Source organism: Hemicordylus capensis, chromosome 2 (assembly GCF_027244095.1).
Source record: "Hemicordylus capensis ecotype Gifberg chromosome 2, rHemCap1.1.pri, whole genome shotgun sequence".
Lineage (NCBI taxonomy): Eukaryota > Metazoa > Chordata > Lepidosauria > Squamata > Cordylidae > Hemicordylus > Hemicordylus capensis.
Window position 1 is genome coordinate 122,794,563 of NC_069658.1, and position 15,214 is coordinate 122,809,776.

Below are 15,214 nucleotides of genomic sequence, written 5' to 3' on the forward strand. Positions count from 1 at the left end.
TGCACAGAACATCTGTGCGATAGTACTTGATTGCTCCCCTCACCCCCTGCCACAGCCCCACTCACCTCAGAGATCTCTCCACCCTCACCTGAGACACAATCCTGCTCTTCCTCCTCCATCTGGTTGCTTCCATCCCCCTCATCCCTCTCCTTCATCCCTTTACTCCATCCCCCTCACCCCTCTTGGTCCCGGCTGCGGCGTTGCTGGTGCCTATTAGATAAGCTGCAGCCCTGCTCCTGCTCTTCCCCACAGGAGCAGCAGGAGTAGTTGATCGGGCCCTTCCTCGCTGCCACCACCACCATGGCAGCTCATTCCCCTCAGGCCGCTGACCGGCCTGGGCCCGTCCCTTGCCTGCCTCCACCTATGACCTCAGTAGCCCCAAATAGCAGCAGTGGTAGACTGGACCCTTCCTTGCTGCGAGTGCCACCATGGCCACTCATTCCCCTCAGGCTGTTGACAGGCTCAGGCCCGTCCCTCGCCCTTCCTTCTTTCTCTCTTCCCCCCCCCCTTTTTCTCTCTTTCTCTCTCCTGCACTCACTCTTCCTCCCTCTCCCCCCTCCCCCTTCCTGAGTTAACAGATCTTGTTCATCTTGTTTCCTCATCTAATTCACACAACAGCCTCCTTCTCCTGAAGGGACTCTTTCTTCCCTCACGACTCCTCTCTTTGCAGACCCCTGCCCACTATCCATAATTCCTCTCCTATTATCAACAACATTTTTTGACCAGTAGCAGTTGCATTCCAACTGACCTTAACCATCACAGGCTCCTCCTCCCTAAATGCATATGGAATCCCCACTGCCCAATCACCATGGTGCTTTTGCTCTCACAGGCTCCTCCTCCCTAACTGCATATGGAATCTCCACTGCCCAATCACCATGTTGCTTCTTATCGCGAACTCTCACGAGAACTGCCACGCACGGGATTAGCCACGGGTATGCTTTAGAGAATTATATATAGAGATATATATAGATTCTCTCTTGGCTAAGATATTTAATAGGAAATTCCAGTTCAAATCCATGAACCCAGTATGTGTCCTTAGGCAACCTACTGTCTCTCATTGTCAACCCTATATTGTGGTTGATGATAATATTGTCATCCTAAAGCACTATCTAAATACTTATCCTAGAAACCATCTAAGTACATGATCTACTGTTAAAGAAACTAACTTGCAATTTAGTCACTAGAGAAGTGCTTGAAAGCCAATCCCATTGAGCTATTCAGGACAGATGTGAGCCTAGTTTCCATATATAACCTATGTCCACAGGAGTAGCTTATGCAGATGGCTTGGAGTGGATCCTAGAAATAAAACCACAGTGAGTCATGGCACAGGAACAATAGTTCTTATGTGGAAACATTCTGGTAGAAATGATAATTATTCTTTAACTGTCCTACTTCAAGTTTAGGAAAAATTAAATGCTCTTATTGAAGTTAAATAAACTTATTTAGAAGACATAAGTAACCTTTAGGGATGTGCACGAATCACAATTCGGAGTGTGATTTGTAACACATCCCCTGCACCTTTAAAATGGAGGAGAGCAGGTGCATACCTGCTCCTCCGCAGCTCAGCGCTACTTCTTGAATTGATGGCGCTCCTCCCAGTTGCCTTCACGTACCGGCAGTGCTCTCTCCCAGCTGTCCCCATGTGATGCCAACAGGGGATGCATTACAAATCATGCTCCGAATTGTGATTCGTGCACATCCCTAGTAGCTTCCTGATGAAAAGCCATAAAATATTCCAAACAAGTCAAGAAAAGGAGAAGGGACAATAGCTCAGTCGGAGAGCACCTGCTTTGCATGCAGAAGGTCCCAGGTTCAGTCTCTGTCATCATCTCCAGATCAACCTATCTTAGGAAGCAGGCCTGGGGAAGACCCATCTCTACAGAAGACCCTCCCAACAGTCAGGGTAGGGAATACTGAGCTCAGTGGACCAATAGTCTGACTTGGCAGTAGGCAGCTGCATATATTCATGTTTTTTAAAACTGGGAGTGCTTCCGTAAATAGGCAAACAATTCTTTTTGGCACCTTTTAAAGTCTACCCTTCTTCGTTTTTAGTTGTGGGGGGATATCCATCGACAATGAGCTACTTGCATTGGGCAGGTTTGCACAATCACTGGGGGTTCCAGTTTCCAGGGAGTGTGTTCTCGAACTGAGTGTGTCATACAAATCCACCCAAGTTGGGTTCCCAAGCTTTCCACCAGACATTCACCCAGTGTTCTGCATCCAATTTCAAATGTTGGATACAAATGGGTGTAGAATGTTGGGCAGAAGCCTCTGAAACTGGACTTCATCTGGTTCGCATGACACATCAACTGGGAGCATACTGTCCCCAGGAACCAGACTTTTTTTTACACTTATATCCCGCTCTTCCTCCAAGGAGCCCAGAGCAGTGTACTACATACTTAAGTTTCTCCTCACAACAACCCTGTGAAGTAGGTTAGGCTGAGAGAGAAGTGACTGGCCCAGAGTCACCCAGCAAGTCTCATGGCTGAATGGGGATTTGGTCTCTGGTCTCCCTGGTCCTAGTACTACCACTACACCACGCTGGCTTTCTTCCTTCACACGTTCATCTTCCCGATGATCGTGTGAACACACCCGTAAAGTACAGAATATTATCTTCATTGTAAAATTAACAGACTGTACAGGTGGAGGAGGAAAGACCAGTGGATCTTCCTGAAAAACGAGCCTTGTTTTTTAATGCTTTGGAATGATAAAATGCCATACAACCCTATATTTTTTTATAATCAAAATGCTTTAAGAACAAGAAATAGCATTTCTTTTTTAAAGGGAGGAAGATGAAATAGAGAAATTGCACTCGGGATGCAAGTTGAAGTTGACAACCGTGTATCTTAAGCCAAATCCCAAAAGTGGGGGTCCAGTGTGAAGGTTTCTACAGTATCTGGGAGCAACATGCACAGCGACTCTTCCTGTTGCATTTCAGTGAGACTATAAATGATTGCATAACTCTAAATCAAGACATCTCTAGCCATATGCCTCCTCTTGGATCTAAATTTCTGACCTTGGACTTTCCCAAAGGAATGATGAATGCTTTTTATAATTTTATTTTTAAGGAACCTGGGAAAGAGAGAGGAATTGGGTTTAGGAAAGAAGAGAGTTGATCCAATGGAGCCAGGGGAAATGGCCTTAGTGTGGGAAAGTAATGCAAAGAAGAGCAAAGGGTAGTTGCAAGTTGTAATAGGAGTCCAGGGCCCATCTCTTCAGCATGATCTGTCACTCATTGCCTGAGGAGGTATTTGAAAGTTTATTTATTCCTAGGTTTAGGAATCTCCAGGAGCCAAGATGTTGGTGGGGAAGGGAGGGCAAGGCAAAAGGAAAACAGAGAGGGAATAACCACACTGTGGTCCAACTGATAAGCCCGGGGATATCTGTGGCAGCTTTGCAGCTCAAAAAGGTCTGTCTTTGTGTAGGTTAATAGGAAATGCAGGAGGTTTTAACCCTCACCTGAACAAAAAAGTGAACTTCACAAATCCAGTATTGGGGTTGAATGTGCTCCACATAAGTTGTAGAAACAACAAGCTGGGTGGATTGATTTGAGCATGACTCCACCTGCAAAGGGGGGGGGGAACAATCTCTTCATGAAGAATTTTCCTTTGGCAGTACTGTACAGTAATAAAACAGCAGCAAAAAATATGGGTCAGTGTTCCCTGTAAAAGGGATTCCCAGATGTTGTTGAGTCACCTTCAGTGGCGCACTGGGGAAATGCTTGACTAACAAGCAGAAGGTTGCTGGTTCAAATCCCCACTGGTACTATATCGGGCAGCAGCGCTATAGGAAGATGGTGAAAGGCATCATCTCATACTGCGTGGGAGGAGGCAATGGTAAACCCCTTCTGCATTCTACCAAAGAAAACCCCAGGGCTCTGTGGGCGCCAAGAGTCAAAATCGACTTGACGGCACACTTTACCTTTTAGATGCTGTTGACTACAACTCCCATAATCCCCAGCTGAAGGCCATTGCAGTTGGAGATGCTGGGAATTGTAGTCAACAACATCTGGAAATCCCTCTTGCAGGGGACACTGGTATGGGGTCAATAATAATGTAGGGTGGGTGTTTGTATTGTTTTTTGTTGCTTTGTCCATACAGAAATGAAATAAACAGATATATATTAACTTTCAGTGTCTTATTCCATGCAGTTAGGGTCATCTTTCAAACCACAACACTGTTGGAGTGTACTCTGCGGTTTGCAAGGGAAGTTGGGACTGGGAAATACCACAGGGCAATTGACCTCCTTAAGGTTGAGAACCATTAATCTCTGGTTTCCCATTTAGCCAGCATCACAAGGATTATGTGAACCCACCTGTAGTGGATGATCCTAACATGGGAACCTACACTAGGACATGTCTTGGGAAATTCAAAGTTATATTTACCCCTAATAAAGTCTGCTGTCAGAGTATTCAAAACATGAAGAATTGTTTGTCTTAAATAATGTTTTTAACTTTTTTAAAAAATGGAATACCTTTTCTCAGAGTTCTGGAGTTTAAATGCCAAAGGCCCTCTGTAACAAATGTACTATATTGTCAGTTGCAATACTGTATACGCGGTGGGTGGCTTCTTGAAGTGTAAATGGAGCTGGTGCTCCATGCCTCCCAGCAGCCCCCACGGCGGGGAATCATCTCCACCACTCACCTGGCTCCCACGGAGGTGAGCCCCTGCCAGCGGCCAGGTGAATGGCGGAGGCAATTCCCCACCACGGGGGCTGCTGGGTAACATGGAGCACCAGCTCCATTTACACTTGAAGAAGCCACCCACCGCCCCCGGAAGCGCGTTCATGGGCCACCCCTGCTCTGAGGTTAGTGGTAGTAGATGAACCCTGTTCCAGCTGATAATATTTTGGCCGATGTTTAATCACAGAGTACTTCTTTTATTACAACAGAAGCCAGCACAAATGTAAGGTAAAGGTAAAGTGTGCCATTGAGTTGGTGTCGACTCCTGGCAACTACAGTGCCCTGTAGTTGTCTTTGGTAGAATACAGGAGGGGTTTACCAATAGTGATGTGCCCGAACCGGTCCGGAGGCTATTCTATAAGCCTCCGGATCGGTCCGGACACGGAGTGGTTCGGTTCGGGAAGATGGGGGGTGGGGGGTTCCATTAAGGGCGGGGGGAGGGTTTACTCACCCCTCCCGCGCTTTCCACTTTTGTCACCGTATGTACTTTAGTAATTGGGCGGCAGGATATCGCCCTGCCGCCCCTTTCTCCCCGCTTGGCTGCTCCGCTTAGAAATCGGGCGGCAGGATATCTTCCTGCCGTCCGTTTCCCCGCTTGGCTGAAAAAGGCTTTGAGAAGCCTTTTGCGCGTGCGCATGAGCAAAAGGCTTCTCAAAGCCTTTTTCAGGCAAGTGGGGAAACGGACGGCAGGAAGATATCCTGCCGCCCGATTTCTAAGCGGAGCAGCCAAGCGGGGAGAATGGGGCAGCAGGGTGATATCCTGCTGCCCAATTACTAAAGTACATACGGTGACAAAAGTGGAAAGCGCGGGAGGGGTGAGTAAACCCTCCCCCCGCCCTTAATGGAACCTCCAACCCCGGTGCCGGACCGCAGCTCCGCAGTTTTGTGCACACCCCTATTTACCAATCAATCAATCAATCATCTTTGTTATGGTCCAAGATCAGCATAAGATAGTGTGAGGCAGTAAATCTGGTAAGAACATACATTAGGATAGAACAGATTATAAACAATAAAACCATATTACATTAAAAGTACTAAATGAGCCCCTGGTGGTGCAGTGGTAAAACTGCCGCCCTGTAATCAGAAGGTTACAAGTTCGATCCTGACCAGGGGCTCAAGGTTGACTCAGCCTTCCATCCTTCCAAGGTCGGTAAAGTGAGTACCCAGAATGTTGGGGGCAATATGCTAAATCATTGTAAACTGCTTAGAGAGCTTCCAGCTATAGAGCGGTATATAAAATGTAAGTGTTACATGTTCCAAAAATCACAACCATCATAATAAATACAAGAGTTTAATGACTGGCTTGTTGTATTTGCAGGTTTCAGTGGACAAGGTGTTAAAGACATTGAAAGAAAACGCTAATAAAGCAACTAGCTTACTGCTTACTGCTATACCTCAGATTGGTTCCATGGATTGGACAGAAACCCAGCACAGCTTGAAAGTAATGTGGCATTTTTTGTTGGTTTGGTTGATTTGCTTAATTTATTTGTACCCCACCTCTTCAAAATGTATTTGAAGCAGCTTAACATAAAAAGAATATAAAAACAGGACCTAATAAATAAGAACAGCAAAATATTTGTGAACCTCCTATAGCCATCTGGGTGAGGTGGTATAAAAACTTAATAAAATAAAATAAAAATAACCACCACAAAAAAAATTTTAAATTTGGCTTGGCAAATAAAGCCATCTGAAAGCAGCAAGAGTGAAAATGGTGCATAGTGTTAAACTGCTTGGGCGAACAAAACAATGTTTAGCTGGTGCTGGAATCTCATGAAAGTAGGTGCCAATAACAGATCTAAAGAAGGCATTTCCCAAACTGGGTGTCACCAAAGAAAAGGCCTGTCCCCTGGTCGTCATCACCTAACTTCAGGCAGCAACCAGAAGAATCTGGAAATGGGTCTTGCCAGGTAAATCTCAAACCATGGACAGATACATCTGGAAGCAGGTGATCTTCAAGAGCACTAATAAAACCCAATATGGCCAGAATATCATATGCGGACATGCATAGAAAATTGATGAGATTTGCAACATGGAATAGTATAAAGCAGAGAGGGAGAGAGAGAGAGCTTGCATCTAAGAAGGCAAGGGAATGCCTTCTAAACATAAGTATGCAGATGTGTAGTTGGAGAACTATGTGCAAATCAAAACTTGCCCCTTCTTCTGGGATACATAGGTGGTGGCAAGTATAGTGAGTAACTGACCTGAAATGGCCCTCCCTGATGTGAACAAGAGTCTGTAGACAAGTTCATATCATTAGGGGTAAGGTCATTAGTTGCAAATTCCATGACAGACCCTGTGGCCATGCCCACCCCAATAGCCAGAGAAGCCAAGAATTACTCGTGCTCTGACCCTGTGTGTCCCCCCCTCCATTACACTCCTGCACCTGAGACCCTCTGAAATCACTGCCTTGGTACAATCCATTATCAGTCATACATGCACTCATTACTCACAGCAAGGCCATCATCATCATTCTAGCTGAGGTGCATGAAAACTGCATTCCACCAATATAAGCCCTGAACATTCGCACAGTTATAAATTCCAAATCCTCTGTCCAATCTGCCTGAAATGTATGCAGAGCAACTACACCCTTCCTAAATGCCATACAGAATTGCTGAGAAATGACAAAAGACATCAGTTTAAAAGTGTGTCCCTAAGAAGCTGATTACACTTGTTGGCAACCTATATTTGGCCAAGATTAACCTCCACCACCACCACCCCCACACCCCTTTAACTTTGTCTAGAAAGTGCAGATCCATTTAAGAGCATGGATTTTGTTTTTTGGAGGAAAGCAATCCATAAAATATTTTTTGACACATTAGCCCTTGCAATCCCTATTCAGACAAAGCATTCAGCTAAGCTTGCAGACTCTGACAGATCAAGGATTTGAGGGCAGAGTTGGGAGGGGGAAGTACTGGCAAGTGTTTGAGAAAGTGACTTCTGCTTTTTAAAATGGCTGCCTGTGAGGCTAGTGTCTCTTTGCGTGGAGTAGGGACTTGAGAGTGGGGAGCCTAACCAGATGCTCATGGGGGGAGTGTCCTTCCCATTCTTGAATTTTACCCCTAAAACAACTGAAAACAGCATCAGTTTTAAGGTTATGAAGTCCCCTGGTTCCATTACATCATATTCAAGGGTGTTTTTTTTAACTGCAGTAATGAGGGTAGTGCTCTCTCCACATCCAGCACCAAATCTCTGTGTCATGTTTCACTTTTAACTTGCTCTGAGCACCCATTTTCAAAATTATGATAATAAACCACAGAGCATGATTAATGTAACATTTGTCCCATTATATGTCATCATAATCAGTATTGAGTAGTATACTGCGTCTGAAGATGGAGACTCCGTTTAGCTATCTTAGCCAATAACCGTTGGTGCTCCATGAATTTTCTAAAGGATTATTTTATTTTCTAATGGTTTCATGGAATTGCCCCACTTCTCTCAGTTTGTGAAATTAACAGACAACCTCTTTGCAAGCTTTTGTTAAGCTGCAGAACACAATCCTGGGTAGATGTAACAAAATATAGGTGAAGTGGCTTAAACACCCTGCAGTGCTGTAATATTCTAGAATTTTGCAGCATTATAGTCTCTCTCTCTCTCTCTCTCTCTCTCTCTCACACACACACACACACACACACACACACACACACACACACACACACACACCTAGTGTGGCCTAATTGACTGATGTTTGTTTACAAAACCCTAGGAAATTAAAATATTAAAGCTTTCTGTTTAAGAAGAGAATTAAGATGCTTACAGTATTCACTCATGTACCAAAAAGTGTGGAAATTGCAGGTTAAGTTGGTAACTTTAATTTCTGAACCATGGAAGTACTAAAGACTTTGCACAGTCTTGTATGTTATGCTGCCTTTAAAAAGAAGGCTCCAAGCACTTGGAATTTTGCTTTGATATTTCAGTTCAACGTTAGACGGGGAGAGATATGTTCAGGTAGAAATGCAAGAGAAGCAGCTTCCCCAAACACTTTCTATTGATGCATCTGTTCAAGTGCTCCCCTAAAATGCCAGTTATTAAAGTAAATGTTCAGGCAGACATTCTACAGATGCAGCAACTTCCCAAATCTTCTCTAGCCATCTTCACTCCCTCCTCCATTCAGTCTAAGGGTCTTCTTGACCCACACTCTGAATGGAGGTGGGAGGAGGAAGGGTCTCTGTGTGCCCTGTGTTTCATTGTATTTTCCTGCCTGTCAGTGCAGCACAGGAAGATGGGTACACTGCCTAGTTGGCTTTGCACATGCTGACCCTCAAAATAGCAAAAAAAAAAAAAAAGTGCTTCAAGGCTGCTGGATTTGGAAACGTTTGTGAACCATCCACCCCTTCATAATTTGACTTGGCTCTAATCTGAATAGCCCTTCTTACTCAGTTTACCTTCTATCCCTCTTTTCCCAAAGGAGTCACCTCTTTTTGCTTTGTTCTTGAACATAAAATAATAACTGCATCTTGTCTCATTGAATTCCACAGATCACTTTATGTTGTGAAGAAAAAAAAAGGTTTTATTTGTTTCAGTTCAAGATTTTTAGTCACGTACTTCTGAAATACTAGTTGTGATTTACTTCTAATTCTATATTGTAGTCTAAAATCTGAAAATCAAAAAGGGGAAATAAATGGTAATGATCATAGAATGGCTTCCATTTGAAAAAAAAAGCAGGGAGAATTTTTGCTTCTGGTGGTGTATCTCCTTCTCTGCTAAAGCACAAAAGACGGGGTAGGGGCAGCAGGGTGACAAAACAAGAGCAAGTAAAACATTTTAGCTGACTTTCAGAAAGAGAAGTGCAGCAGTTCTTATATTTGTTACACCATTGCCTTACATTTCTTGAAGCTCCTTAATGTGGGGAGTGCATGAAATCCATGACTTTTATAACTGACTATTCGGTATAAAAGTTTGTTACTGTATATCTTGATGATCAGGATGATTGATTAATTGGAACAATACAATTATTGCATCGTATCTACAATTCTTGTAGATACAGGAAAGTATAAGTATGTTGCCCTATATTTTCAGTTCCTTAATTATTTTTACTTCTGTGGTCTCTTCTGTTAATTTAACTCCTAGATTCCCCACCCCCACCCCCTGGAGTTTTAAAATTAGATATTAAGGATTTTATTTTTAAGGATATTAATTAGATATTAATGATTTGATCAGCTGGGGTGGGGGTAGGGGAGGAAGATCATGAACTGATTCATAATATACCAGTATTAGAAATCTTAATTTCAATATTGCCCTGATCCAACCAGGGGCACTGTACTATGTGCAAAAGAAGCTGAGATCTACATCTCTGCAGCTGCCAGGACACCTGGCTTTGGAGAACTGTTGAGAGACAGACAGACAGGGTCCACGCTTACATCTGTGGCCCAGCAAAGGAAAGGCCCCACCCACGACTACTGTCATCTATCTTGTGGATTATTTACGTCAGGCCTGCTGAAGCTTTAAAAGCCACCAGCAGCCGTAGCCAGAACCCTGATCATTTTGCTTTTCTTTATTAATATGTAAATCACTTTGAAGAGCCATGTCCCAAAAGGCAGTTTACAAATATATCAAGTGGCTTCCACGTGCAGATTCTTAGCTGGCTGGAAAACTCAGTGTGCAGTGGGGTCCTGTGTCCATGGTTCCCCTCTGCAGTCCAAGACCTGGGGCAGTGGGCACAGAGCCTTTTCAATAAATAGTTGACATCTGCTGTTATCTTAGTATCTGGTACCATTCAAAAAACTGATTGGCAGGATTTTATCTTTTAAAAACAGCCTCATGTGACCCTGGTGTTCCTTTGGGTTAGAGCAGACCTCTTCACCTTGGCAGTGGAAATGAATGACCTATCCCTGAATTAAGTCTAGGGTTTTGTTTTGGGTTTTGTTTGAGGGGTGTGTGCGCGCACGCTCATGCAAGCATGTTAATACCACCATATATCTTTATATGTGAATCTATCATTATATCTTTTTTCTAAAATCCTTAACCTAGTTCAGTGACTTTATTTTGGGGGGTACATTGTTATAGCTTATCTAACTATTTTCCTATCTTTGACATAGCTAATTCTATGGTTCAGCATATAAGTATCCTAGATAGGACTATCATGAGCTCCTCATTTTCTTACTGACATCTTTTTAATATGCTAACAGAAATATCATTCAGTCTGTGGAGGCAGTATACTCCCTATTATATTCAACCAATAATTTCTGTATTTATTATTAAACATATTTACATATTGCCCAGTGTCTCAGGCCGGTTTACATAAAATTCAAATCACAAAAATTAAAACCATCAAAGCAATTAAAACAAAAACATTTTAAAACCACTTGAATTACCCAAAGTCCTGGTTATATAGATGTGTCTTTCAGATTTATTTTTTTTTTAAACACTCACCAATGTTGAAGCTCTTATCCAGGCAGAGTGCACATATAAAGCCTTGGGATGGCTATAGATAGAACCTGGCCCTGACTCACCACCAAATGAGCTGGGGCAACCTCAGGCAGACCTCCCCAGATTATTTTAATAAGCGATGAGGCTGAAGAAGAACTACTACTACTACTACTGCTACCACTACCACCACTACTACTACTTCTTTGTATTTGGCCCAGAAACTTAGCAGCAGCCTGTGTAGTTATTTGAAGACAGGGGTAATATCGTCTGTTTTGGTTATCCCAGAGACCAACATGGCTGACACATTTTGCACTAATGAAAGTTTCTGGACTATGTACAAAGGCAACCCAACATAGAGCACATTACAGAAATCAGGCCTGGAGTTTCCCAACATGTGCTATTTTAAGGTCACTCTCTTTGAGAAACCAACACAGTTGGTGAATCAGTCAAAGCTGATTAAAAGGTAAGCTGGCCACTGCCTCAATCTGAAGTACCAGAGAGACGTTTTGGTCCAGAAGTACACCAAACGATCCTGTTCCTCCAGGACAGGCAGATCTAACCCATCTCTCGAGTTACAATCCCCCACAATCAGTACCTCTGTCTTATTTGGATTCAGTCTCCGCTTGTTATCCCTCATCCAGCCCATTTACTACCTGCAGGCAGGCATTTAGGGAAGTTATCCGATTTCCTGATGAAGTTGACATGGAGAAATAGATTTGGGTGTCATCAGCATGCTGATAACACCTAGCACCCAATCTCCTGATGATCTCTCCCAGTGGTTTTATTTAGATACTAAAGAGCATTGGAGACCATATGGAGCCCTGCAGGTCTCCATATAGAAGCTATTCTTGGGGAAAGCAACAGTCTCCAAGTGACCCCATCTGGAACCTGCCTGAGAACTAGGAATCCAGTCAGTGCAAAGCAGTGCCTCCTATTCCCAACGTTTAATCCTCGTCTGTTGTGCTACTTTACTGTCCCAATCAACAGCTTATGTGGGCTTAGATAAATTGGTAAAATTAAGGGGGAAGTTAGCTGTATATAATAGCCAACCATTTATAAAACTATGTATCTTATAGGCCTGTGCATTTTAGAGCAGATCCTATCTGAAATCATAGATTTTGGCTTCGAGTCCTTTGGACCCTACAGAACAGTGATCTCGAATTGAGTATTGGATTTCCTTTCCACAAGCCAGTGAAAATTCCTATAGAAGTCTTTGAGGGTGGGGAGAAATTGCCAGGGGGAAAATGACTAGGCAGGGAACTTGGAACACAAGTATGTACGGATGGCAGGATTCAGTATTTAATTTAAATTAAATCCAACCACCTTTCATTTTTAAGTAACCTGTAAATTGTACTTACATCCAAGAACCCTGGAAAAAGTGATGTAACATCTGAGAATCACAGGGGAAATAATGTAATATCCGAGAATCTACCACTTCATTTTTTTAATGTGTAAGTAAATAATTGGCTACAGAAATAAATAAAAGCTTAGACAGGCTGATAGATGGGTTTTACCCCCAGCCGCAATTGGGTGGCGGGGGTGGGGGGGAAAATGTGGACTCCATTTTCTATTTCCACCACCATTTTGGGCTCCAACATACTAAAGATTTATTGAAAATGTTCTCAAAATCCCCAAACCATTATGGATAATTCCAATTCAATATTGGCTTCCCTATTTCATATCAGAATTATCTCCGATAGCCTCTGAAATAACCTATATTGGGCCAATTCTGAAATCTGAGAAAATGCACAGGCCTAGTATCTTCCACAGTTAAAAGCCTTAGATGATTATGTATGGTAGAGCTTGTTCTCAGTGTTCTGCTTTTTGTGTTTCAGAATTCTGTGCAGTTGTCCATTATGCTACCAAAACATTGAAGGTCTGGTAAGACACACTGAAGCTCATCCCAAACAAGAAGAGATCTTTTGAGAGCTTGAGAGAACCCTGAAAGGACTTGATTAAAACATGCAACATTTTCATTCTTGTCTGCTAATATACTTCTTGTTTTGGCGCACAATCATACAGAGGTTGAAGATGCTTCCCACCGGGCTGGATTAACTGATTTTATGAGAACTGACAAACCACAGAATAGGAATTGAGCAACAAATATTTAATTAATCATGCTTCATAGACATCGGGAGAGAAAATAAGATATCAAGGGCTACCATCCAAGTATTAGCTCATCACTCCTTGTAAAGATGTCAAGGCAAAGGCAAGGTTGGTGTATGTGCTCTTAACTGCACCAAAATGGAGAAAATCTCAAAAACACAAAACCCACAGACCTATAGACCAGTTGCATTGATGGCTCTTCTTTAGGCGGCATTTTTCTTGTTAATTTAAAAAGAAATGTGTGTTTTTGTTTTTTGCATTGAATGATGTATTTTAATTTTGTGAGATTTCATTTTAATATTTTTGTATCTTTTTTTACAACAAAATATTCTTTTGTATAAAAGTGGTTGCTTTCTTATCTAGATAGGCATTTTTAAATCAGAATCTGGAAAACGTCCAGCTGGTACATGGGGACAGCGGAGCAAGGGGGGGTGGGGACGAGCGTCCCTCGGCTTCCAGGGTTTGGGGGTGTCAAGGTACCCCCTCACCCACACCCACACCCAACCAGTGAACAAAGTGCTTGCTGGCTGGAGTGCAAGGCATGCTCCTGTCCTTCGCAACCAGTGTTTTGTTGAAACGCTGGCTAGCTCGGGACTTTCTGCCCTGCCTCACTCCCGAGGAGTGGGGGCGGGGGGGGGGAATCTCAGCCAGTCAGCTTCCATTTCAATGAAACACTGACTGGGAAGGATCAGGAGAGGGTCCAAAAGGATCCTCTTCTTGGTAGTGAGCATGCCACCTGTGTCAATATCAGATGTAGGGGGCGTGGCCAGTGCCAGGCCACTTGGCCCTGCTGTGGAGTCGCCCTGTCAGTGGCTCATGGAATCGCTTCTTGGAGGCAGGCAGAGAAAGGCGCTCCCTGACCACAATTCCACAAACCACTGACTGTGGGGAGACTCTGCAGCGGGGCTGAGTGGCCCAGCACTGGCCACGCCCCCTGCATCTGCCATTGACGCAGGGGGCATGATTTGTGCACGCTAATGCATGCGTGCCCAAAGCAGTTTTGAAAGGGAGCCTCCAACAGAACCTTGTCCCCTGGCCACCAGTGAGTTCCCTGTGCCCCTGACATCAAGGGTACAGTCCTGTTTTCTGCAAGATAGTAGGTCATAGAGCAGCTCCATTAACTTTTCCAGGTGAACCTTCCTGCCGCCACTGTTACTATGCTCCTTTGTCTATGGCTGCCCCCACATATTGAGGGCCCTAGGGAGGAGGTAGTGCATGAATGCTTCACTGTAAGATGCTGAGAGGCCTCTGCCTCAAGTGAATGCTGAGGCCATAAGGGAGCAGTGGCCCCCAAGGTAGCCTGGTGGGAGAGAGGAGAGCCACACTGCTCTCTACTGGAACCATTCCATGCATTCTGCTTGCACAGAACCTAGACTCCAAGTCCATACTTGGGCAGTTTTGTTCTCCTATGTTAGCTGTAAATGAAAGTGCAATTTACAAGTGCAAGCCCCATGGAATGTCTAGGGCTTGCATAGGTGCTGTGTTTTGGAATAATATTGCAAATTCTGTCCCAAATTATTTGAGCCTACTTTCAACTTCACTTATTCTGAAACACCAAGAGGGACAGTGATCTGCTATATCTCTGAAGAAAGTCTTTGTTTCACTCCAGTTCTTAGTGGATGAATGTATCCAATATATGCACAGGTGTAGTCATGCCATTTTATTTCTATACTGTGTATGTTTAATGCCCGCATTTGCCTTCAGGAAAAGAATATGCTGCTGCTTATATCAAAATAAAACCAAACATAACCTCCTCCTAAGTGTCCTGCTTGCTTGCTTACAGCACTGGATTCATTTAGGCAAGCAAGTAGAAAAGCTCTTTGGGAAATTAAGCTGAGCTCTTTAATGTAGTGTGTCTGAGAGCTCTAATGAAAAGGCAGTCCCCCCGCCCCCCATTCCCCATAAAACATAAAAAGTTTGCTTTCTGTTTCTGGTGACATGAACATTCCTCAGAAATTCAAGAAAATATTAGCAACACTGTTGAATGGCAAACATTTGGAGTAAGGAAGGATTGGTTGTCTAGCAAGTACTGTTCCTGCAGATGGTGCTATTAATGCAGTT

The 15,214-nt window shown here is 43.5% G+C and overlaps 1 protein-coding gene across 1 annotated transcript in view; it reads left to right on the forward strand.

Moving 5' to 3' along the window:
- The window catches only part of MTAP (methylthioadenosine phosphorylase), a 52,671-nt gene extending 37,764 nt beyond the window's left edge, over positions 1-14,907 (forward strand). The window contains exons 7-8 of the mRNA XM_053301708.1: positions 6,000-6,122; positions 12,883-14,907. Of these exons, the coding sequence (XP_053157683.1) occupies positions 6,000-6,122; positions 12,883-12,921 (162 nt within the window). The 3' untranslated portion in view covers positions 12,922-14,907. The remainder of the gene's footprint in view (positions 1-5,999; positions 6,123-12,882) is intronic.
- The last annotated feature ends 307 nt before the right edge of the window (positions 14,908-15,214 follow it).